Genomic DNA, 20,217 nt, shown 5'->3' on the forward strand with positions numbered 1-20,217 from the left:
GCAACCAAGCTCTTGCCTAGCATCTCGAGTAGCATCTCGAGCAGCAAGTATCGTGCACATAAGCAGACCTGGTCCACCACAGGAGCTGGGCATGCGTCGAGAAAGCTGATATGACGACGTCAGTACCAGGGCAGCTCCATGCGCTCCCAGCATCGGATGAGGCCGAGTGCGTCATTCCAAGATGGTCCAGATGTGTTGGCCAATGTCATGCACGTGGCTTCCACCAAGCTTTCTCAGACTTGCGGAAGTGTTGCCGGAGACTCCTCAAGGCTGCCGTGCTACCCGTCTCGCAGATGTTCTGGGTCTGGATGCTGGTAACGCAGCCGACGAAGAACAAGTTCAGGGAGCCGGCGACATGGGAAGTAAGCTTACTACCGTCTGCCTCGATCAAACCGAAAGATGGTAGCACGTCAGGTGTATAGCGATCGCAGCAGCCCAAACAGACAGGCGGACCGACAGGGACTGGTGAGACTGAACGTCTGGCGCCACAAGGCACAAGCGAGAAGTCCGATGGTACCACGGTACTGTACAGTTGAGAGGGTGACGGTTTCCATGATGCCAGCATGGCCTGCAGGTGACAGGTCGCTATCCATGTACAGCATTGCATTGCGTCCGATTAGCGTGTGCACATGAGATTGCCCCAACGAAGCAGTAGGAGTACCGTTTTACGCTCGTGTTAGAGATGAAGCTGTGGTGCGGTCGAAAGCACCGAACAGCAGCATGAATGTCCGACATCAGCCGAAGCCACTTGGACCAATCCAGCACAGCTGACGGCGCACCCCGTCTCGAGCACCGTGGCGCAGGGGAGAAACAGCGGGAAACAGCCATGGAATTTTCTGTCAAATATTGTCGCATTTTGTCACTGATGCCGATGTCTAGAGGACGCAGCGAAGAAGCACTAAACTTTACGTATCCACGACCAGCCTGCGACGTTTCGAAGGCTGCTTGTGGGGAACCCCCAAGTGAAGGGCCGACAGTTGCGGCCAATCGGGCGGGGATTAGCCGAAGTTGGGGTGGCACCTGCCGTTCCAGCCTGGAGGGAGGCGTCTGCCCTCTGCGAGAAGCTTGATCTTCCTTGGCTCCTCCCTCTCTCGTGCCTCGACGCTTATCCAACACCCGCCACGACACGACCCTACCCACCACCTCGCACTACATCGCACCACATCGCACCACACCCCGACCACGAGGCCATGTCGCTCTTCTGAATCTCCATGGGACAATATCGCTGTGCACCCGCTGCTGCTGGATCAGTATAGACGCCGAAGATGTGGGAGGACGAGTGGGACGCGGCCTACCTCCTGGGACGGCGCGACCAGTCCAAGCCTTTCGTGAGTGTGCCAGCAGCCACTGCGCGCGCAGCTACTGACGACGACAGCATTGCCCCTCGTACAAACTCCCTGCCTACGGCATCATCGAACTGGCACCGGGCAACTTCATCAACCTCAGCGCCGACGCGTTCTTCCGCCCACAATGCAGCGACTCTTCGCAGAATGTCATGGACGAAACCACGGGCGGTATCACCAGCATCGCCGACATCCGCGACCCGTTCCACGCCTCCATCACCCCCCAGGCCTATGCGACGGGCGCTGCGACCGTCATCGCGTGGATGCTCGTCATTATGCTCATCATCACTCCTCGTACCTTCTTTGTCGGCAATGCGACGGGCCGCTCGGGACTCATGGGACGACGCGGCATGATTAGCGGCGCAACAGGAGGTGGATCCATCATCGGCGTCGGCAGCAGGCCCTGGCTGCAGAAGGTGGCCGCCCTCACCGTCGCCATATCGCTGACGCTCGCCACTGCCGACACGTTCAAGATCGCCGGCCGCCAGTACAGAGAAGGCTTCATCGATGCCATGGAGCTGCGCGACCAGGTCGTAGCAGGCATGGAGATCAAGGTCTCCCGCATTATTTCCGACATATTCATCTGGCTCGCACAGGTACAGACTCTGATACGCCTGTTTCCGCGCCACAAAGAGAAGGTTATCATCAAATGGGTCGGCTTCGCATTGATCCTCCTGGACATTACCTTCAGCTCTTTGAACAGCTTTGGACCGTACGAGAACAATGGCCGTCCCGTGCACTTTGAGACCGCCATCCCCGCTTTGAGTTACCTGTTTCAACTATCCCTTAGCATGCTATACGCTGCTTGGGTCATGTACTACGCCATTACGAAGCGACGATACGCCTTCTACCACTCCATGATGTGGAACATGAGCGTTGTTGCGCTCCTCTCCGTTATCGCCGTCCTTACGCCTGTTGTATTTTTTATCACCGACATCGCAAATTACACCATTGCTGGATGGGGCGACTACTTCCGCTGGGTCCGGAGCTGCCGCTGCCAGTGTGATTGTTTGGGAGTGGGTCGAGAGGATTGAAGCTCTAGAGAGAGAGGAGAGAAAAGATGGGATTCTAGGAAGGGAAATCTACGACGGAGACGACATGCTCGACACTACACCGTCATCAGACACGAGGTGGCCCTCCAAAAGAGAAGGCCACAAGACGTATGACGAGCAAAAGACTGGGCGCGGAGGAGGCTTTGGTGGTCTGGGCGCATTTACGACTGCTCATACGGATCGTATCAATGATCTCGCCCACCGCCTAGGCCGAAAGATGACTGAGTCGCCACGCACACAAGCACGCCAGAAGCGGAGTATTCACATCCCGGCACCTGCACCTGCACATCGCCAATCCGTGTCTGCGAATCGAGGTGACCGGAGTTCGCGCAACTATATGCGTGTCCAGACGCCGCCACCCGTTCCAATCATCTCTTCGCCTGTAAGCAGGACAGACACAACTTCTGCAGATTCTACAGTCTACACAGTCCGATACCATCCGATAAGCGAAACACCACCCCCTCTCCCACCGGGCACCGCAGAAGGCCGCTCAAATCGAAACGAGATGCCCTCGGAAACGCAAACACAAACACAAACACAAACACAAACACAAAACCAACACAACCAACACTCTGCTACCGACCCTGAAGACCCCGAGAAGGGTGCGAATGTGCATGGAACTGCGGCCGCCAACAAAAGTAAATGGCATTGGCAAGCAGTTGCGAATACGTTTCGCCGCCATGGTCGTACCCCACCGCAAGAATTGCAAAGAGGGCGAGTAATTGAACCACTTGCAGTTGATGATGTAGCCGCAAACATTCCACCACGAAACTACAGTGGCCTTGCACTGGCGGACCGATTGGGAACGTTTGCCGCACAACAAGGAGAACGCTTCCGGGCAAAGAAGAGGAATGATATGCAAGCCGAAGCCACGCTGCCCGTGACTATCATACCCGCCCAGCCCCGTGGTCAGACCTGGTCGCCTGATATTATAGTTCAGCAGCAACGAGGCCACCACGAAGAGACTTCTGCAACAGCTGGTTTGAATCTCACCAGAGTTCCAACCGCCATCGAAGAGGAAGATATATCTTCACCCACGCAATCATCTGGAGGCACACGGTCGAGTGATTCCGCGCTGAACTCGTCTTCGCCAGTTGGATCGAGCCGTGCGTCTCACGTGCGATTTGCGTCAAACATCGCACTCCATGCGAACGGCAGTTCCGACGTCTTGGGCAACCAGACCGTGGCTCACTCAAGCACAAATCACGACAGATAGTCTACATCTTGGCTTGTCGATTACATTTCACATTATGGTTACGAATTTCTGGTGTTGGCATATACCCTCATATTTGGCTAGGCGCACGGCAGGGAGAGTTTTACTCAGTGGTTGGTTACACCACATAGCATTGGCATGGATTTGGCGTACAGTTGGCCCTCAAAAGAAGAGGCTACAGGACTCGAGGATACGGTTCGTTCATGGATACCCACTGGTTTATGATTTTCAACTACACGTTACGTAGAGGCGTTGCCTTACATTGTGCCCGCAGAGATCGATCTGCGTACAAAATGTACATGTATATACACACAGACATACGACAATGCGTCCAAAGATGATTCCGAAACTCAGAGTTCCACTGCCGTGATGACATAACATGTACTGTGCCAAGCTGATGATAGGTGCCCATTGAAGCTTGGGCTAGCGCGTCGGCCTGTTCCTTGCGCGGCGCGGCTGTGTGATAGCTCCATGTTATCGTCACATAGAGCTTCCGTCTGGAATCTCGTCCTGCAGCCACCCTTCGTTGCCGCTGCAGTTCTCGTGCTCCTTTCTAGTCCACACATACATAAAACACACACTCGTCGCCATGTCTCTGTTTGGTGACGAGGACGTGCCCTCGCGCGCGAAACAGTCGTCGTCGCTCTTCGATGACGATCCTAAGCCCGCGGGCAAGACGGGGAACAGCTTGTTCGCCGACGAGATTGACAACAACGACTCGCCGTGGGCATTTCCTACACCGAAGAAAGGCGGTCGCGCCTCTCTTGTGAAGTCGCTCCTTCCTGCGTCGGACGTGCCTGACGCCTACATCGAAGCATTCGACGCAGTACTAGACGCCGGCCATGGCGCCACCAGCGGCATTAGCATTGACGATGCAAAGAACCTCATGGCCAGCAGCGGCGTCTCCAGCGATGTCCAAGCCACGATCCTGGACATTGTTGTGCAGTCGGGCAATGAGGATGCGGGACTGGGAAGGAACGAGTTCAACGTGCTGTTCGCGTTGATTGCCCTCTCCCAAATTGGCGAGGACATAACCCTGGACAGTGTCGATGAGCGGAAGAGAAGTCAGTGCAGCATCTCCATACCAACCGCAATCGCATCTGGGTGATACTAATGGCCCGCTAGATTTGCCCGTTCCGTCGGTATCGTTACCCCAGTCACTGAAGCAACAACCTGAGCCCGCGCCGCCCGCACAGGAACCGCCACGCCCTACACCTCAACAGCAACCGTCGGAGCAGCAATTGCCCACACCGAGCCGCTCACGTGCGCCCATGCGCAAGCAGTCTTTTGGTGATCCAGAGGCCGATCCCTGGGGCAGCCCAGATATGCACAAAGATCACAATCATTCGAGCTATGCAGCTGTCCCAGGTCAGACGAACGGCGCGAATGGTCCCTCTACTGCCCGGACTACGAGTCAATTCACTACGCACTCGACTTCCCAATCAACCTCGAATCAAGACAACATCCAGCCGAGCTCCTTGAGTAGTGAGGGTGGATGGGGAGGCTACAATGGCGTGTCCAGCCAGCCATTCGCGACGCCAGACCTAGGCGATGGCGGATTTGGCGCAGCTCCTGTAGGTGGCGGTCACAATCCTCCACCTGAGCTGGGTCGCTCGATTGGGCGCGCAGGAGGAAGCGGGAGCGAGGAGGTCATCACAATTACAACTATTGCCGAAAAGGAGGGCGTGTTCTTGTTCCAGCATCGTAACTACGAAGTGGCCAGCTCAAGACGGACTACCAAAGTTGTGCGTCGCTACAGTGACTTTGTTTGGTTGTTAGACTGCCTACACAAGCGGTATCCTTTCCGGCAACTTCCATTGTTGCCCCCAAAGCGAGTTGGTAGTGAGTACACCTTCCCCAACGATTCGATGCGTATTGAGATTTCTTAGTCAACGGCAACCCCATAGCTGCAGATGCTAGCTTCCTGGAGAAACGAAGGAAAGGATTAACACGATTCACAAATGCACTTGTCAGGCATCCCGTGCTTAATCAGGAACAACTTGTAGTTATGTTCCTCACCGTGCCTACCGTAAGTACTTCTCGGGGAACGTGTACACATGGGGTACTGATCGATTGCAGGAACTCTCGGTCTGGCGCAAACAAGCCAACTTGTCTGTCCAAGAAGAGTTTGCTGGCAAGACGCTTCCTCCTGATCTAGAAGACTCGCTTCCCAAGACGCTGCCCGAGCTTTTCGATACCGTCCGATCGGGAGTAAGACGAAGCTCAGAGAGCTACATCAATTTGTGCAACATGATGGAGAGACTAACCAGACGTAACGAAGGCATGGCTGCTGAATACCATCGCTTCTCTACCGCTCTCGTCTCTCTCACCGAGAGTTCGCAGGAGACCTACGCAGTCGATACGAATGACATTCCCTTGCTAAACGAAGGTATGAATTCAACAGCGAGACATCTGGATCAGTCGAAACAACTTTTGGAAGACGAGGCACGAGGATGGGAAGAGGGTGTACTCGAGGACTTTAAGAGGCAACGAGACACACTGGTCAGTATGAGGGATATGTTCGATCGAAGAGACAAGTACGCGAGAGACAACATTCCGGCGCTGGAAAAGAGGATAGCAAACAACGAGACGAAGCTGCAGAACATCAGGAATAAGCCTGCAGATCTAATCAAACCTGGGGAGGCAGAAAAGGTTGAAGATGCTATCGTCAAGGTAATTCCCCAGCATACTTCACAGTCGATTTGACGGTTGGCTAATTTGATGCTCGACAGGACAAGGAATCCATCGTTCAGCAGCATGCGCGGGGTGTCTTCATCAAGGAATGCATCCGAGATGAATTGCTACATTTCCAGAAGAGCCAATACCACATTAGCAGACTGCATCAGGAATGGAGTCAAGAGCGTGTGAAGTACGCGGAGCTACAGGCAGACAATTGGCGGGCATTGAGTGAGGAAGTGGAGAGTATGCCATCAGCCGACTGATAATACAGAGATGATCATGGACAATAGCTGTAATTTGTACATCCCCTGTTTTGTTACGCAACTCTTTGAGTTGCAAGCGTGGCCAGCATATGCGGCTTCTTGATTTTATCGCGGCGATCCAGCCTTTCTTTTGCAACAAGGACCTGCTCGCTTGTCTATTCCTTTGTCATGTACTACCTCTGCGCGTAGTGCAGGTACTCAAGCCTCTGTGACCACAGATTGTCATCTACAAGGAAATGGTTCAGGGTTTTGAAAACCGTATAGTGACACGTGAACCTCGAGATCGTTTGAATAAAAAGTTTGTGGCACAATCGCGTTCCGCATTCGTTCGGCCGGTCATGGCAGACTTGCCATAAAAGGACTCCCGTATTCGATAGGGCACATGACTACGCGTGGAGTTGGCGATCCAGCCCTGTCAAAATACCTGCCGTGAGGGTCGCGCGTTGTACTTTGAGCCGACCCAGCTTCGGCACGCAATTCTGTCTTGTCTGCTTGCCTATCATATTCCAGGGCTCTTGTCAACGCGACTTAGGGCCAATATGCGAAGTTCCTGATTCACTGCGAGCCGTGTTCCCTGTTCGAGAAAGTACTTGTTAGCAATCGAGCCTCACCTAGCAACAACATCTGCTTGATCTGACACCAGGCAAACGACCTTGCTTGCGACTTTTCTGTACACTCTGTCTTGTTCGCACACGTAGGTCCACCCTCGCCAACACATTCGAGCCGCATCGCCGTTTACAGCAACTCGACGTGACGTCAGACCGAGATCTCTGTGCCAGAAGTTACGCGCGCAAGTTGCAAACTCGACCCTTACACGCATACACGTGTAGCGCCGATTCTACGCTTCGCTACACCCACAGGCACGCGTTCACCATGCCCAAACGCAAGATCCAGGAAAATGCAAAGGGTCCTGCGAAGAAGACAAAGACTACTCCCAAGAAGAACAAGAAGAGTGGCGATGGCGATGGCGAGGGCGAGGCTGGTAAGTGAAGTCAATTTTGTATGTTCACGTTGTCCAAGGCATGGTTCTGGAAGTGGTGGATTTTAGGGCGTTTATGTCCGGAAAATGCCCGCTCGGCTCGAGCTGCTGCGTAGACCGTAAATGCGGTCACGTCAGTTACCTAGACTATTGTCGCCCAAGTCACCTATACTCGAGTCCACCAAGGAGCAGAGCTTGGTCTAGCGGTTCAACCTTCTCTAACTTTAATCCTCCTAATTTCCTTTCCCTCTTCCTCTCACTTTGTCAACCTACGGTTTACCCCGCCCAACAGCCCCGCGGTCAGCCCCGCTGTTGTCGCGCAGCTCGAGCCCACCGCGCAACCTTTCCAACTTCAGGAATAACAGCTGACACAACATGCCGCCAGCCTATACCACCCAGCAGAAAAATGCGATCGCGCAGTTCATGAGCTTCACAAGCGTGGATCGGACTGCGGCAGCGCGAGTGCTCAAGAGCCACAACTGGGATGCGCAAGCAGCTATCAACACGTAAGTACAGGTTTTCTTCTTTCTTAGACATATTGTGCAGCTTTCCGACCTCGCTACCGCGCCTCGGCGCGAATCGTTCACAGCCGACCCATAGGCATCACAATGGCCTAGTTGCGACCTCAGTGGAGAAGTGCTGGCAGCACAACTACACTGGGCCATAGAGTGGAAGGAGGGACATGAGATATGGCAGCTCCTCTCTGAGGACCAGTGCCTGCTCTCAGCCATGTCTCCGTCGCTTCCACACTCGTAGTCAACAGAGAAGCAGTGCCTACCATAGATGTCACTTACCGTTCTCGCGCTTCGAACCCTCATCCACCACCCGCATAACCAAACACTTGCTATCGAGCATCACACTACATACTCGCCCTTGCCACAATATGTTCGGGGCGTCCGAAGATAGAGCACGTCAGCTTGCTTATCGGAAGCGAAGAGACAGAGTGGCCTCGGAAAGCTCATCCTCTACATATCGCTCGCTCAGCTCAGCCAGTCGTATATCGCAGCGATCCCGCGTGTCCTCGGCCCCAGATCAGGATGCCGATTCTATAGCAGTCTCGGGAAATCACCGTTCATTGCGGCCCAGTACCATCCTCGCCGGCGATACGTGTGTGGTAGCAATCCCACCATCTTGTGAACCCAACACTACCACAGAGGCGCAGCATCTTCTCACCGAACAACACAGGCTTCAGGCCGAGTATCTGAGTCAAGTCCTTTACGATAGTTTATCATCTGCATCATCTGGTCTAGACTCAGCTGCTACTATCGTGCCTATGATGGGGTCTCATACACATGGGCCACTGGGAAGATTGGCAAAAACTCGTCACATACGAACTGTCACCACGCCGGTCGCATCTCTCGTATTACGGTCCTCGTTTGCGCCCACTTCCCAGCCTCCCTTGACTGTGCCCACAGCATCTCTCCTACCCAAAACCGAATGTGGCGAGCACCTCGAAGCCCAGACAATGGTCTTCTTACGAGGTGGTGGTCGAGATGAAGAATTTTCGCAACTTTCGCAGAAGCAAAGCGCTGAGATCGCGGCCCTGTTTCTACGTCACGCAAATATCCGAGCCCATGACTCTAGGCACTTATGGCAAGCAGACGCTTTGACGGGCAGTGCATTCGGAGCTGCGGAGCTGCAAGACCTCACCAAATACCATCATCCTGGGCGCGAATATGGCTGGACTCGCGACTGGGTAGAGCTCCTCTACTCACATCCTGCATGGGCTATCCCAATTTCCACTGGAAACTGTCTTCGGGATTTCCTGCTGACGCTTTCCTCGTATACACACAATATGTTCTTCGCTCTGTTTGGTTATGGTCAACCAGCAACACATTATGTATCGTCAGTTGCAAATACACGTCGCGACTTCTACGGAAAGCTCGACTTCCACCGCCAAGGTCTCTTCGATCATTTGATCGGATCCAGCGCTCAGGAACTACTGTCTGTCATAAGGGGCGGTAGAGACCCTCAACACTTTCCGCTCCGTCCTCCATTGGGTGGTATCATGCTATATCATCTATTGGAGGCTACAGAACGCCCATTCTATCCTAGCCCGACTGTATTTCGGGACACGGCCAAGTTGGAGACATATTTGAAGCATTCCAGCATCCCGATGACGGCAATGGAGCCATGGCGGGCTCCAGCAAGCAAGAATCCTCGGTCTTCAAGTGCTCCCAACTTTGAACAGCACTCGGAGTACGATGGGCACCTAACAAGCACAATCTTTCCTGCATCAGTACATAACAATTTGACATGACATGATGTATGCTAATAGGTCTCACGCAGGTACTTCAGCGGTGGCGGCGGCGGCTCAACGGGCTCCTCCTCGATGAAGACAGCGCTCAACAAGATCTTCGATCAATATCGTGAAGATCCCAAGGCAGAGCCAGATCTAGTTGGTATCGAGGGAACGATGAAGTATTTTGGAGATCTGAACGTGGATCTTGAAGGTCTGGAGTCGTTCGCAGCACACGAGATTGTCCAGGCTCCTGCTATGGGAGAACTGAGTCGAGAAGGATTCGTCAACGGCTGGCAAGAGCGGAAGTAAGTTTGCTCGGCCGAGCTCGCAAGACGCATTTCTAACATTGCGTAGCTGCGACACCATAGAGAAGCAGAAGGCCTACATCAAGAACCTCAAGTCAGAGCTCCCAGGCAACCGGGAACTCTTCGATCGCGTCTACAAGTACGCCTTCACCATCGCGAAAGCCGGCAACTCAAAACAAGCTGCTCTCGAGCAAGCGATTGCCTTCTGGGACCTCCTCTTCGCCTCACCCCTGTCTGCAATCAAGTGGTCAAGCGCCAGTACGCCCTGGCTAGACTGGTGGAAGGACTTCCTCACCACCTCGTTCAAGAAGAGCGTGAACAAGGACATGTGGAACGAGACGTTGAAGTTCGCCAAGCTTACACTTGCCGATGAGGCCATGACCTTCTGGACCGAGGAATCGTCGTGGCCGTCGGTCATCGATGACTTTGTAGAGTGGGTCAAGACAGAGAAGCGCGGCGGTTCAAAGGAGGAACCTATGGACGAGGAGTACTGAGTAATATGATGCGGTCTTTCGCCGCATTCAGAACGGCGTCCCTCTCACGACAAAGACAGCGCCCGCTATGGCCTACATAACGCATGACATGATTTTCTCCGGAGCATTACATACCCTGGCTTCGACTAGCACGCTTGAAGGACATGGAGCAGCATACTCAGCATGACAGATTAGCTCAGCAAGAATTTACAAGCTTGTATGCCTCTCACTGCTGCAATCGTATGGCACGTTAGGCTGCAAATACCATTGAGTGAAACACGTGAGAGGATATTACACAGACAATCTTGAAAAATGATGATCCTGCGCGCTGTCTCAGTGATGTTCGTCTTGTTCGCGGCCCCTCGGTCGCAAAAGCTAGTGGAGGTTCGCTTACTAGCGTGCCAAGCGCACCTCTGCGGCTCGAATTCGATGCTCGAACGTCGAAATCGTCACGACAACTAACCCCAACAGCAGACAAAGTGCGTATCCTCCACAATTACCGTCGACACCCTCGCTGACGATAGAAAAGATGGTTGCCGCTAAGAAGCACGTCGCGATCGTCAAGAAGCGTATGCCACACCGAACACTATGACACGGAAAATTCGCAACTGACGAAATCGTATACAGACCCCAAGCGCTTCAACCGCCATCAGTCCGACCGTTTCAAATGTGAGGGACTACGAATGTCTGAAGGGAGGAATAGCAGAGTTGACATTGGATAGGCGTCGACCCCTCATGGCGCAAGCCTAAGGGTATTGACAACCGCGTCCGCAGGCGGTTCAAGGGCCAGGCTGCTATGCCCAAGGTACGAACTACCTCTACGACCCTCGCATCCTGGGACATGTCGTTTTCGGATATGAACTGGACATGCCAGCGAAGAACATTTCGAATTTGGGCTGACGCACGGCATTAGATCGGCTACGGATCCAACAGGAAGACCCGCCACCTCATGCCCTCCGGCCACAAGGCTTTCCTCGTCGCCAACGGTAGGCCTCGCTGAGACCTACTACCAGACAACAAGTCGCTAACCTGCCTCAGTCGCCGATGTTGACCTTCTCCTCATGCACAACACCACATTCGCCGCAGAGTACGCCTGCCCCACCGTTTCCAGATCGATTGTGCGAGCATCATACTGACCGTCCACTAGGATCGCTCACTCCGTTTCCGCACGAAAGCGCATCGACATCGTTGCCCGCGCGAAGCAGCTTGGTGTTAAGGTGACGAACGGCAAGGCTCGCGTCAAGACCGAGTCATAGACGAACGTGGTTTCAACTTGGTCGGGGCATACAAGGCGTCTCTGTGATTAGTTACGATCTCAATGGGAAGGCTTTTCATCCTCTTCGGCTTGGCTCGGCTCGGCTCGCACTCTAAAGGTGTGAATGTGAGGAGAGGCATGTACATCAAAAGTCACTACGACACGAAACTGCGATACGACCCAGCATAGGGAGAAGAACGAGCAGTAGGAATGCAATGAACAAGAGCCAATACCCATACCACTCTCCCCTCGGTGTACTATGACTGGTAAAACGGTTCACTATGACTTGTGTCCCATCATTCGAATCATGCAAGCCCAGTAGTATAGTTACGACCACAGGACGTCGACGAGTCACCTAATGCCAGGTGCCAGCATGCAGTATCCGTCGCCATCGGCCACGCTGCTACCCGTGTTCCTCTGCGCCCAAGCACCATAATGTGCTAACATAGGCTCTTTTGTTTACCCTCGTCATCAGCAAGTCCAATTGCCTCAAAACTTCACTAATGTGCGACACTCGGTATTGCAGCCGAGACGGAAATGTGAAGCCATTGCTTTGAGGTAATCCACTCAGCACGACCGCTTGCCCTGTGGATCTTGAGCGATTCACAAGTGGTGCACATGTGAATATCGCGAAAACACCACCATTCCATACATTTACTCGAGACATCACATCACGCAAGTGAAAAGATACCAGAGGTCGCTATTGGTGCTTTGAGTTTCGCTGGTATGCTTGCTCACGCTCACGGCCACGCAGCTGATCCATTCTCGCTATTCTTATCGCTCGCTAGAGTTGCATAAGCACGGAGCCAAACGCCATTGGCAATATCCCCTTTCCGCTCGCCATGGCAGCTCAACAAGTCCCTACTCACCGTATGTCTATGCGACAGTACACAGTAAAGCCGTGCGAGCGAGTACGGCGCAATCAAGCATCAGATTAGCAGTTGTACAGCCGCAGACGTGCTGCGATCGACCTGGCTCGTGATTCTTGGCGCTGTCGCACGATGCCCAAAGACTGCCTCGTGGGCGTCAGACAGGCCAGCATTTGCTCGCATGCTCGTGTGTCAAGCGTGCACCAGTGTCTTGCTGTTTGTGGAGTCGACGATGTTTCCCAGTGTTACCAGGGAGCTTTTTTCGCTTACGGGAACGCTTACGAGCGCCGCGTCCTACCGGTACCACCCTAACCTGACTGTTCTCCATACCTCCACCTTGTCCATCCCGCAAACATGCCTTAGGCTCACACCGCTCTCCCGTCTGTGCCTGCCCTGTAATTTCACACAAATAGGCACACACCTTTATCACACCCTACGCCAGTCGCTTTATCTTGTGTTTTGACGCCACGGGGCATGTGGGTGGCGGCTGATTGGCCCATTGTAGCCTGTGGGATGCTCTGAAGGAGGTACAAATGGGGCATCCCACATGCGGACGACAGCAGATGCGTATGTGTGCGATAGCAAGAGGAGGGAAGAACCGGAGCGGTATCGCCGACCACACTTGAATGAGGTAATGGGCAATGACGAATCGTTGTGGCATGCTTTCCTGTGCTTCGGATAAGTTGGGGCCTCGACTGGCAAATTCGCACGAGGAAGCACCAAAACCGATGCGATTACCCCTTCGCACCATAAGCTCAACGACCCACAGTTCTGCACAATCAACCACGGTACCAAAGCGCCTTTTTTCAAATTTCCTTTCCGTCAGCCTGGAAAGATTTGCTAGGCCCGTACCACTATTTTAGCTCCCGAGCCGTTTTAAATACTTCGACAGCCCCCCGGCCTCCATTTCTCGAATCCTGATATTCACAGCTGGTAACGACTATCCGGAGGCTTGCACCGCTTTCCCTGGCGACACAGTCGTGCTTTGCACGCAGCGATCGACATCGCTTGGCCATTCACCAACCCGGGCGAGCGCTTTCTGTGACCGATCTTGGACCTCCTTCACGCGTATTGCGCCTCCTTTCAAAGCCCGGCGTAACAGTTTACTTCAACGGTCAGCTTTCACGTTTTCCGTTGCGTTTCTACAGCCGTATATAAAGTCAGAATTACGCGACATCCGCTCAGCTTCTTCGAAAAGCGCTGGTCGACTCTGAAACTGGTATAGCACACGACTCCCACGACAACTTTCCGGCTCTTACTTCAAACGCTACCATGACACCCAACCTCTTCCTTGCCACTCAAAAGGTGTTCCAACCGCACAAATGGTTTCGCGCGTCCAAGACTGAGCGACCTGTGAGGGTCACTGAATACTGGACCACCCCTGTGCCTGGCCAATACGAATACATCCCGGGCCGTGGCTGGTACCTAATTGCAAAAGTCAAGGACGTACCTTTAGAATCCGCAGACTCTAAAGCCTCTGGAGAAGGTTCATCTTCCCCAGAGACGTCGTCGCAGCCACGCGAGTTTGACAAGCTCGAGAAGCCGATCCCAGTTCATCGGTCCCGTGTGTTAGGTCGCTACCTTCTAGAGGACGATTACAAGCGCCGCAAGCGAACGACCCAGATCAAGAACGAGCGCGGAAGAAAAGTTGAAGCTGGCTTCTTTCAGCTCGACAATGGTGTTGCATGGGTTCACTGCTGGGATGAACATGGCACTTTCATTCCTGGATCTACGTCTGGCTACAAGCTCTGGTGTATCGACTCTGCGACCAACGAATTTCGACATATGCGAAAAGGCGACGACCCAAACTTCATACGATCGCGACCTGTTTCACGTGAGCACGAGCCCGATGCCGATGCTCGCAGTCAAGAGTCTGTCAGCACTGCCTTTCGCACTGGTCCTGGCAGCGTCCGAGATGGGCCCAGCGCACCTAGTACGAGAGCGAGCAGCATCCGAGGAGCTCTTTCTCCAATTTCTACCCCTTCCAGCCGTGCGCAGTCAAGGCGCAACAGTCCAAAGCGCAACAATAGTGTACCTCTGGAAGAGGCTAAGGCTGCATTGAGGCTCATGGCCAAGGAACATCAAGATGCCGTCGCAGCCGCTGCTGCTGCGCGAACGCGCACTATCTCTTCAGACACTGTTCCGCGCGTCGAACGAGGACGACCCATGACGCGCGTTGCCAACTAGGCTCGTGTTGGTTCTCCAGGGTGGTGCAGTCAACGGTGTTTGGCTAACAGCGCAGCCACGTAGTATACAGTGCTGGCTTCTCTGATGGCAACTTCGGTATCCGGTTCATTCTTTTGCAATGGGTTTTATTTAACAGTTTGATTTATCTGGTCGACGAGGCTTTAGTAGTACATTTGTACGTTTCATTGTCTTGCAAGGCGCAATATTATAGGGGCAAAAGTACGGTATACCCCGGCATGATATCAGCCAACATTTATTTTTATGAGTTCGTACAATAGACATAGAAGCATGATACATGACATAATTCGACGATATTGATTCTCACTTGTCAGTTTCCTGCGTTTGTGCTTGATCTGTTTGCTCACTGCATTCACTTTCGCTGTCTTTTATAGTTTGTCAACACGATCGGACAATGATTGTTGTCTCAGTCAATTTCTACTTCCCAGAATTTCACTTGTTGTGGCTGTGACTCTCAGATTCACAGCGTTGAGGATCACAGAATTGAAGTTCATGTTGAGCTCTCCAAGGGTGGTCAATCATTGAATCTGAGCTTCTTAATAAAGACTTTTTGCTCTGCGCATCTATATTCTTCTTGCGACTTCGTAACACATCTTCCGATTCCACCTAACAGGCACGTAACCAACCGAGATAGCGACTACTCACAATCATTGCGGCCACGAAGAAGAGTCCATGGCATACATTATGGCCCAACCAACAGCAATCCACTATGCTGAGATCCTGAGGCACTTCTGTCGCTTTCCAGTTTCAATCTCTTCCACACACCACACACGCCTCCATGCGCTTGTCTCACAGATACCCATAATGCGCCAAACTATACTGAACTCGGTACGAGATGGCGAACAAGTTGAAGCATTTCTGGACGAAATGGAGTGCATTGGTGCAGAAGGCTGGGAGAATCACCTCAGTCATTCTACGCATGCTGCTGAGCAACAGCATGGGTATGAAACGATGATGGAGTCCATCGACAAAGCTCTTGAAAAGTTAGAGCAGAGGAAGAACAAGCTGGATTGGGAGGTCAACAAACTGAAAAGAGAAGTTGATGAGCTGCAGGAGAATGCGGAACTAAGGAGCTCACCGATCGGAGACGCTGAACACAACTCGCGAGGAATAGCGATATACATCTTGGATTTCGATAGGCTGCAACACGATCTTGATTCGTTGCTAGTGCAGTTGAGCGACCTTGAAACTCGCGATGGAGATGTGAACGAGTCTCGTCCCGAAATTAGGGGCGGCATGGGCGGTCAACTCGAAGATGAAGAGCACGTGTACAGTCATGCGAAGTACAAGAACTGGGATGAGGTGGACCAAAAGCTTTCAGTTGCATCGGCAAAAGTACCAAAGGCTGGGACTGATACCAAGACCTCGAGCGTAGATGGATCTGTCAGCTTTGCAAACGACCAATGCTCTGGACATGTACTTCGATGTCTACATCGGAGAGATGACTCCTTTGAACCCTGTGGTATCCACATGGTATATCTCAATGGAGGTTTTGCATTGGATTGTTGCCCCGACAAACACGTTTTTGAAACTCCGATCATTGTCTGCCATTTCCTCCGCGGAGATGCCTGCGATAATGATACCTGGAAGAGCATTGAGCTCAATCATTCGAAGAAATACGGCCATGGCAGCGAGGCTACCTGCCTTTTCGAGGTAGAGCATGACCATGGCGTGAGGCAGGCAATTGCTCAGCTTGGTCTTCTCGATGAGGACTTATGGGCACCAGAAGGTCAGGGCGAGATGTATATTGTGACTGATCAGAGCCTTATGCCTCAACCCCAGACCTCAATCGAGGAACAAGAGCTTACGATGAGAGGTGGCGGATGTGCTAAGATACTTACTCCCATCCAGGCACCATCGGAATCGTATACCCGCCTGGCAGAAGAGTTTGACAGTATCTACGATCAGCTGGTTCGTAACACGCTGGAAACCTGTGGGAAGGAACAAACGTCAGCTTGCACCATGGCTTGGATCAGCGTCGCTGGTATTTTGCGAATGCGGAATACATATCTTGAGCGACAGTTCGAAGATCTCAAGGAGATGTACAACAGCGTCGTTGAGGATTTGAGATGGAACATCAATATGCTCACGAGTCTGGAAGATGAATTGGACACAGCTGAGGAAGAAAAGGCGGATGCATTGATGGAGCTAGGCTTCTTGAATAAGTCGATGGAGAAGAGGGAGGAGAAGGACCAATATAAAGGTAAGGAGATGGAGGTACAGAGACCTGCAAATCCGACCCCAAACAAAGGAGCTTCACGAGATTCCCGTGTCCTTTTCAGCCCCGCCGTCAAAGAGTTGCAGACGACATCGAGTGAGAAGATGACTGCGGACAGGACACTAGCTATGTATTTTTACTTCTATCCCCTGCGCTCAGTCATAGTCCTACCAGGAAGTTCCGCACAGATTCTTCAGTTCCCCCAAGGCACAAAGCTACAGGATGTTCGAAAGATTCTGAACCATCAACACGATAATGATCTGGAGATAGATACGTGTGCCGCCAGGGTACGAGACATCATAGAGATTCGAGACAGGATGGGCATCGATCTCCCCGAGTCCCTGCTCGACGACGTGGTCCTCGTCGGCATCCCAGAAAGCCACCAGGCACATACCATGGCCGACAATGCTGTCAGAATTGCTGCGTGGGAGACCTTTGATAGCGACGACTACGTCGAGTTTGTACCACGTGCACAGGACGACAAGCGAGTTACTCCGGTACGTACTATGCCCCAGCACAGCAAGGATGATCGGTTCATTCAACTCGCCCACATTATCAACTCGTTCGACTACAGACCTGACACCGCAAACGAAGAGCTAGCCGATTCAGTGTGCTCTTGCAATTTGTGTGCAGCAGACGCCATGTTTGATAACGCAACTGACATGAGGAATCCTCCCATGGTGTCAGTTCGCGGTGGCGGCGATCCGCACGACGATGATGACGATGATGATTATGGGTATTACGCCCCCTACTTGGATGATGAAGATGAGGTTGATCACGAAGATGAAGCCAATGACCCGTGGAAAGAGAAGATGTCTTCAGATCAAGATTGGGACACGCCCACCTCTCTTACCACCTCATGCCTGCGGGCTAGCCTTTTCTGACAGCAACGGAAATTCCAGAGGAGACCATGCGTATCCGTGACTGATCAGGATGACGCGGCGAGGGCGAGGAACAGCTTGAAGGCCAAATGTACTGTACTGTATGTATCTCCAGCATCAATGTCACCCGTATCTATGCATGCTGGGCAGAGTGCGTCCGAAGGAAGTGAACGAGTGCGACGGAATGCTCCTGCCCCAGTGAAGGGTGATAGGCGGGTAAAAGGAGACAGATGTGTTTGTCTCGATAGATTTGGGTATCATAAGTCGTAACTATCATGACGGGCGCCGGCTGACTGAGGCGTGCTAATGAAATGCACACTTTGCTCAACCACACTCTACAGCAGCTCATCCTCTACAACGGGCAGCGGTATGCTCTCTGCGACAGCGGCTGCAGGCTCGGGCGCAGCAGCAGCAGCAGCAGCAGCAGCAGCAGCAGCAGCAGCAGCGACCGTGTCGTCCATTTCTTCGTCGCTGACCCACTCGCGGTCATCCTTGCCGTCGGCGTCGTGCTCGTCAGCGTCGTCGAGGCCGGTCGTCTTCTTGCGCTTCTTGCCGTCGCCGTTGACGTCTTCCCAGCCCTTGCTGCGCTCCTTGATGTTGCGCTCCTTGCCGAGGCTCTTGACGACCTTGACCTGGCGCTTGTCCATGACGTCTGCTGCGCGCTCGAGGCCTTTTTGGTGCCGCAGCCGTTGCGCGCGGGTCATGTTGCCCTTTTTCTGCTTCTTCTGGATGCCGCCATTCTGGGCGGCGAGGGCGTGTGGCTTCACCTGCGACGGCCGGGAGGGAGACGTCGAGTCGCGCGTCGTCTGCTTGAGCTTCTTGTCCAGGTCGATTGAGGGCGAGGCGGCGCGGCGGGCAGCACGCGAGTGCACCGTGACTTCTGGAGGTGGGTTAGTCGCGGCATGCCGGTGGCAGTGAATGTCTCTGCTGTCTCTGCTGTCTCTGCGGTCTCTTCGTGGACGTACCCCGCTTCTTGATCTTTGCTGTCTTGGCCATTTTGTTTCTGTGATTTTCAAATACAAGCTTCTGTCGTGTGCATCGTGACATGCCACCACGCTATCCGCAGTGCCGTCGCGAAGACCAAATTTCGGGCTCCACTCTTCGCGCCAGGCCCGTTTAGGCCATCTCCGCTCCTTCCCCCGATGGCAGACGAGACCATGACAAGCCCTCTCTTCAACACATTGATTGCTTGACTACCACCACCACCACCGCCTTCGCTCATCACTACCCCCTCCTGCCGCGTCGCCGTCTCCCCTCCCGCCTCTCCATGTCGCAGGCAAACTCAACGCCACCGCGTTTGCTCTGCCCGACACAATCTATGCGCTGGCCCAAAGGTTGAAAGACCCGTCTGCCGCCCCGAACATTGTACCATCATCCATCCTCGACCCCACCAATACCACATTCTTCGCTTCGTACAGCGCTATGAGCGACTACGGCCACTACGCGTTCGACGCTCCACATCCGCCGCATCGGCCGTGGACGGCACCGACGTCCAGCACTTCCCTCACTTGGATTCTGCTCACAACCGTCTTTGGCGCATACGCTCTCTTCAAGGCGCTCGAGCTTGCCGGTTTCCCTATTCGTTCCCGCGTCGCGCAGCTTGTTGACATGTCTGTCGGTGTGCTACCGTCGTCCCACGCCTCCATCGACCAGTCCGAGACCGAGCCGGCCGAAAACACGATGCGGAAAGCAAGCGGCTTGTTGGGACTCATCTTCGGCTCTCACAGCCAAAGCTTGCTTCACAAGGGCGTCACCCGCTTCACAAACGCCTTGTCGAGCGGACCCAGCAACGTTCCGCCTGGCCTCGGGAACCTCAGCAACTCTTGCTACCAGAACAGTGTTATTCAGGGTCTTGCCGCCTTGCCTTCTCTACGCCATTACCTTGCCACAATAACCGCTGAACATCCTTCGCTTACTGCCGACTCCACCAACGGCGCACTCCATGAACTGATCGACAACCTCAATGATCCAGCAAATCTCGGGAAACACTTTTGGATACCCGGGAAGCTCAAGTCGATGAGTACCTTCACACAGCAAGACGCCCAAGAGTACTTCTCAAAGATATTAGACGACATGGATAACGAGGTCAAGAAGGCTTCAAGCAGTAAAAGACGGTCCTCCGTCTCATGGCTTGAAGCTACTAAAAGCTTGACTAACGCACCAGGCACATCAGGCACACCAGGCACACAGCAGCACGACGACGCAAAAAGCGGCTAGCAAATTCCAACAAACACAATGGG

The 20,217-nt window shown here is 53.4% G+C and overlaps 12 protein-coding genes across 12 annotated transcripts; 11 read left to right on the plus strand and 1 right to left on the minus strand.

Moving 5' to 3' along the window:
* Positions 1-181: 181 nt before the first annotated feature.
* SNOG_16067 (hypothetical protein) lies at positions 182-536 on the plus strand (the record flags this gene model as incomplete). The annotated part of the gene is made up of 2 exons (XM_001806144.1): positions 182-362; positions 448-536. The coding sequence occupies 2 exons, from the start codon at positions 182-184 to the stop codon at positions 534-536; spliced, it is 270 nt and encodes an 89-aa protein (XP_001806196.1).
* A 729-nt stretch (positions 537-1,265) lies between these two features.
* On the plus strand, positions 1,266-2,377 carry SNOG_16068 (hypothetical protein; the record flags this gene model as incomplete). Its single annotated transcript, XM_001806145.1, has 2 exons — positions 1,266-1,328; positions 1,376-2,377. 2 exons carry the CDS (start codon positions 1,266-1,268, stop codon positions 2,375-2,377), a joined length of 1,065 nt encoding a protein of 354 aa, XP_001806197.1.
* A 64-nt stretch (positions 2,378-2,441) lies between these two features.
* SNOG_16069 (hypothetical protein) lies at positions 2,442-3,611 on the plus strand (the record flags this gene model as incomplete). The annotated part of the gene is made up of 1 exon (XM_001806146.1): positions 2,442-3,611. The coding sequence occupies one exon, from the start codon at positions 2,442-2,444 to the stop codon at positions 3,609-3,611; it is 1,170 nt and encodes a 389-aa protein (XP_001806198.1).
* Positions 3,612-4,197: 586 nt separating this feature from the next.
* Positions 4,198-6,550, plus strand: SNOG_16070 (hypothetical protein; the record flags this gene model as incomplete). The annotated part of the gene is made up of 4 exons (XM_001806147.1): positions 4,198-4,672; positions 4,734-5,353; positions 5,688-6,281; positions 6,341-6,550. The coding sequence occupies 4 exons, from the start codon at positions 4,198-4,200 to the stop codon at positions 6,548-6,550; spliced, it is 1,899 nt and encodes a 632-aa protein (XP_001806199.1).
* An 873-nt stretch (positions 6,551-7,423) lies between these two features.
* SNOG_16071 (hypothetical protein) lies at positions 7,424-7,891 on the plus strand (the record flags this gene model as incomplete). Its single annotated transcript, XM_001806148.1, has 2 exons — positions 7,424-7,532; positions 7,692-7,891. The coding sequence occupies 2 exons, from the start codon at positions 7,424-7,426 to the stop codon at positions 7,889-7,891; spliced, it is 309 nt and encodes a 102-aa protein (XP_001806200.1).
* A 13-nt stretch (positions 7,892-7,904) lies between these two features.
* Positions 7,905-8,196, plus strand: SNOG_16072 (hypothetical protein; the record flags this gene model as incomplete). The annotated part of the gene is made up of 2 exons (XM_001806149.1): positions 7,905-8,035; positions 8,076-8,196. 2 exons carry the CDS (start codon positions 7,905-7,907, stop codon positions 8,194-8,196), a joined length of 252 nt encoding a protein of 83 aa, XP_001806201.1.
* A 1,128-nt stretch (positions 8,197-9,324) lies between these two features.
* SNOG_16073 (hypothetical protein) lies at positions 9,325-10,570 on the plus strand (the record flags this gene model as incomplete). The annotated part of the gene is made up of 3 exons (XM_001806150.1): positions 9,325-9,473; positions 9,819-10,076; positions 10,126-10,570. 3 exons carry the CDS (start codon positions 9,325-9,327, stop codon positions 10,568-10,570), a joined length of 852 nt encoding a protein of 283 aa, XP_001806202.1.
* Positions 10,571-11,004: 434 nt separating this feature from the next.
* On the plus strand, positions 11,005-12,045 carry SNOG_16074 (hypothetical protein). Its single transcript, XM_001806151.1, has 7 exons — positions 11,005-11,028; positions 11,079-11,118; positions 11,177-11,218; positions 11,272-11,354; positions 11,463-11,535; positions 11,588-11,636; positions 11,697-12,045. The coding sequence occupies exons 2-7, from the start codon at positions 11,079-11,081 to the stop codon at positions 11,803-11,805; spliced, it is 396 nt and encodes a 131-aa protein (XP_001806203.1). The 5' UTR covers positions 11,005-11,028; the 3' UTR covers positions 11,806-12,045.
* A 1,900-nt stretch (positions 12,046-13,945) lies between these two features.
* Positions 13,946-14,860, plus strand: SNOG_16075 (hypothetical protein; the record flags this gene model as incomplete). Its single annotated transcript, XM_001806152.1, has 1 exon — positions 13,946-14,860. The coding sequence occupies one exon, from the start codon at positions 13,946-13,948 to the stop codon at positions 14,858-14,860; it is 915 nt and encodes a 304-aa protein (XP_001806204.1).
* Positions 14,861-15,682: 822 nt separating this feature from the next.
* On the plus strand, positions 15,683-17,980 carry SNOG_16076 (hypothetical protein; the record flags this gene model as incomplete). The annotated part of the gene is given in 2 exon segments (XM_001806153.1): positions 15,683-17,593; positions 17,612-17,980. The coding sequence occupies 2 exon segments, from the start codon at positions 15,683-15,685 to the stop codon at positions 17,978-17,980; spliced, it is 2,280 nt and encodes a 759-aa protein (XP_001806205.1).
* A 332-nt stretch (positions 17,981-18,312) lies between these two features.
* Positions 18,313-18,973, minus strand: SNOG_16077 (hypothetical protein; the record flags this gene model as incomplete). Its single annotated transcript, XM_001806154.1, has 2 exons — positions 18,313-18,857; positions 18,943-18,973. 2 exons carry the CDS (start codon positions 18,971-18,973, stop codon positions 18,313-18,315), a joined length of 576 nt encoding a protein of 191 aa, XP_001806206.1.
* Positions 18,974-19,399: 426 nt separating this feature from the next.
* SNOG_16078 (hypothetical protein) lies at positions 19,400-20,194 on the plus strand (the record flags this gene model as incomplete). Its single annotated transcript, XM_001806155.1, has 1 exon — positions 19,400-20,194. One exon carries the CDS (start codon positions 19,400-19,402, stop codon positions 20,192-20,194), a length of 795 nt encoding a protein of 264 aa, XP_001806207.1.
* Positions 20,195-20,217: the final 23 nt, after the last annotated feature.

Source organism: Parastagonospora nodorum, assembly GCF_000146915.1.
Source record: "Parastagonospora nodorum SN15 chromosome Unknown scaffold_42, whole genome shotgun sequence".
NCBI lineage: Eukaryota > Fungi > Ascomycota > Dothideomycetes > Pleosporales > Phaeosphaeriaceae > Parastagonospora > Parastagonospora nodorum.

Excerpts from the sequence above, each read along its gene's own strand:
- SNOG_16074 (XM_001806151.1), top strand. The coding sequence starts at position 11,079 with ATGGTTGCCGCTAAGAAGCACGTCGCGATCGTCAAGAAGC. Across the intron at positions 11,219-11,271 it reads TCAGTCCGACCGTTTCAAAT|GCGTCGACCCCTCATGGCGC; the intron begins GTGAGGGACTAC and ends GACATTGGATAG. Across the intron at positions 11,637-11,696 it reads AACACCACATTCGCCGCAGA|GATCGCTCACTCCGTTTCCG; the intron begins GTACGCCTGCCC and ends ACCGTCCACTAG.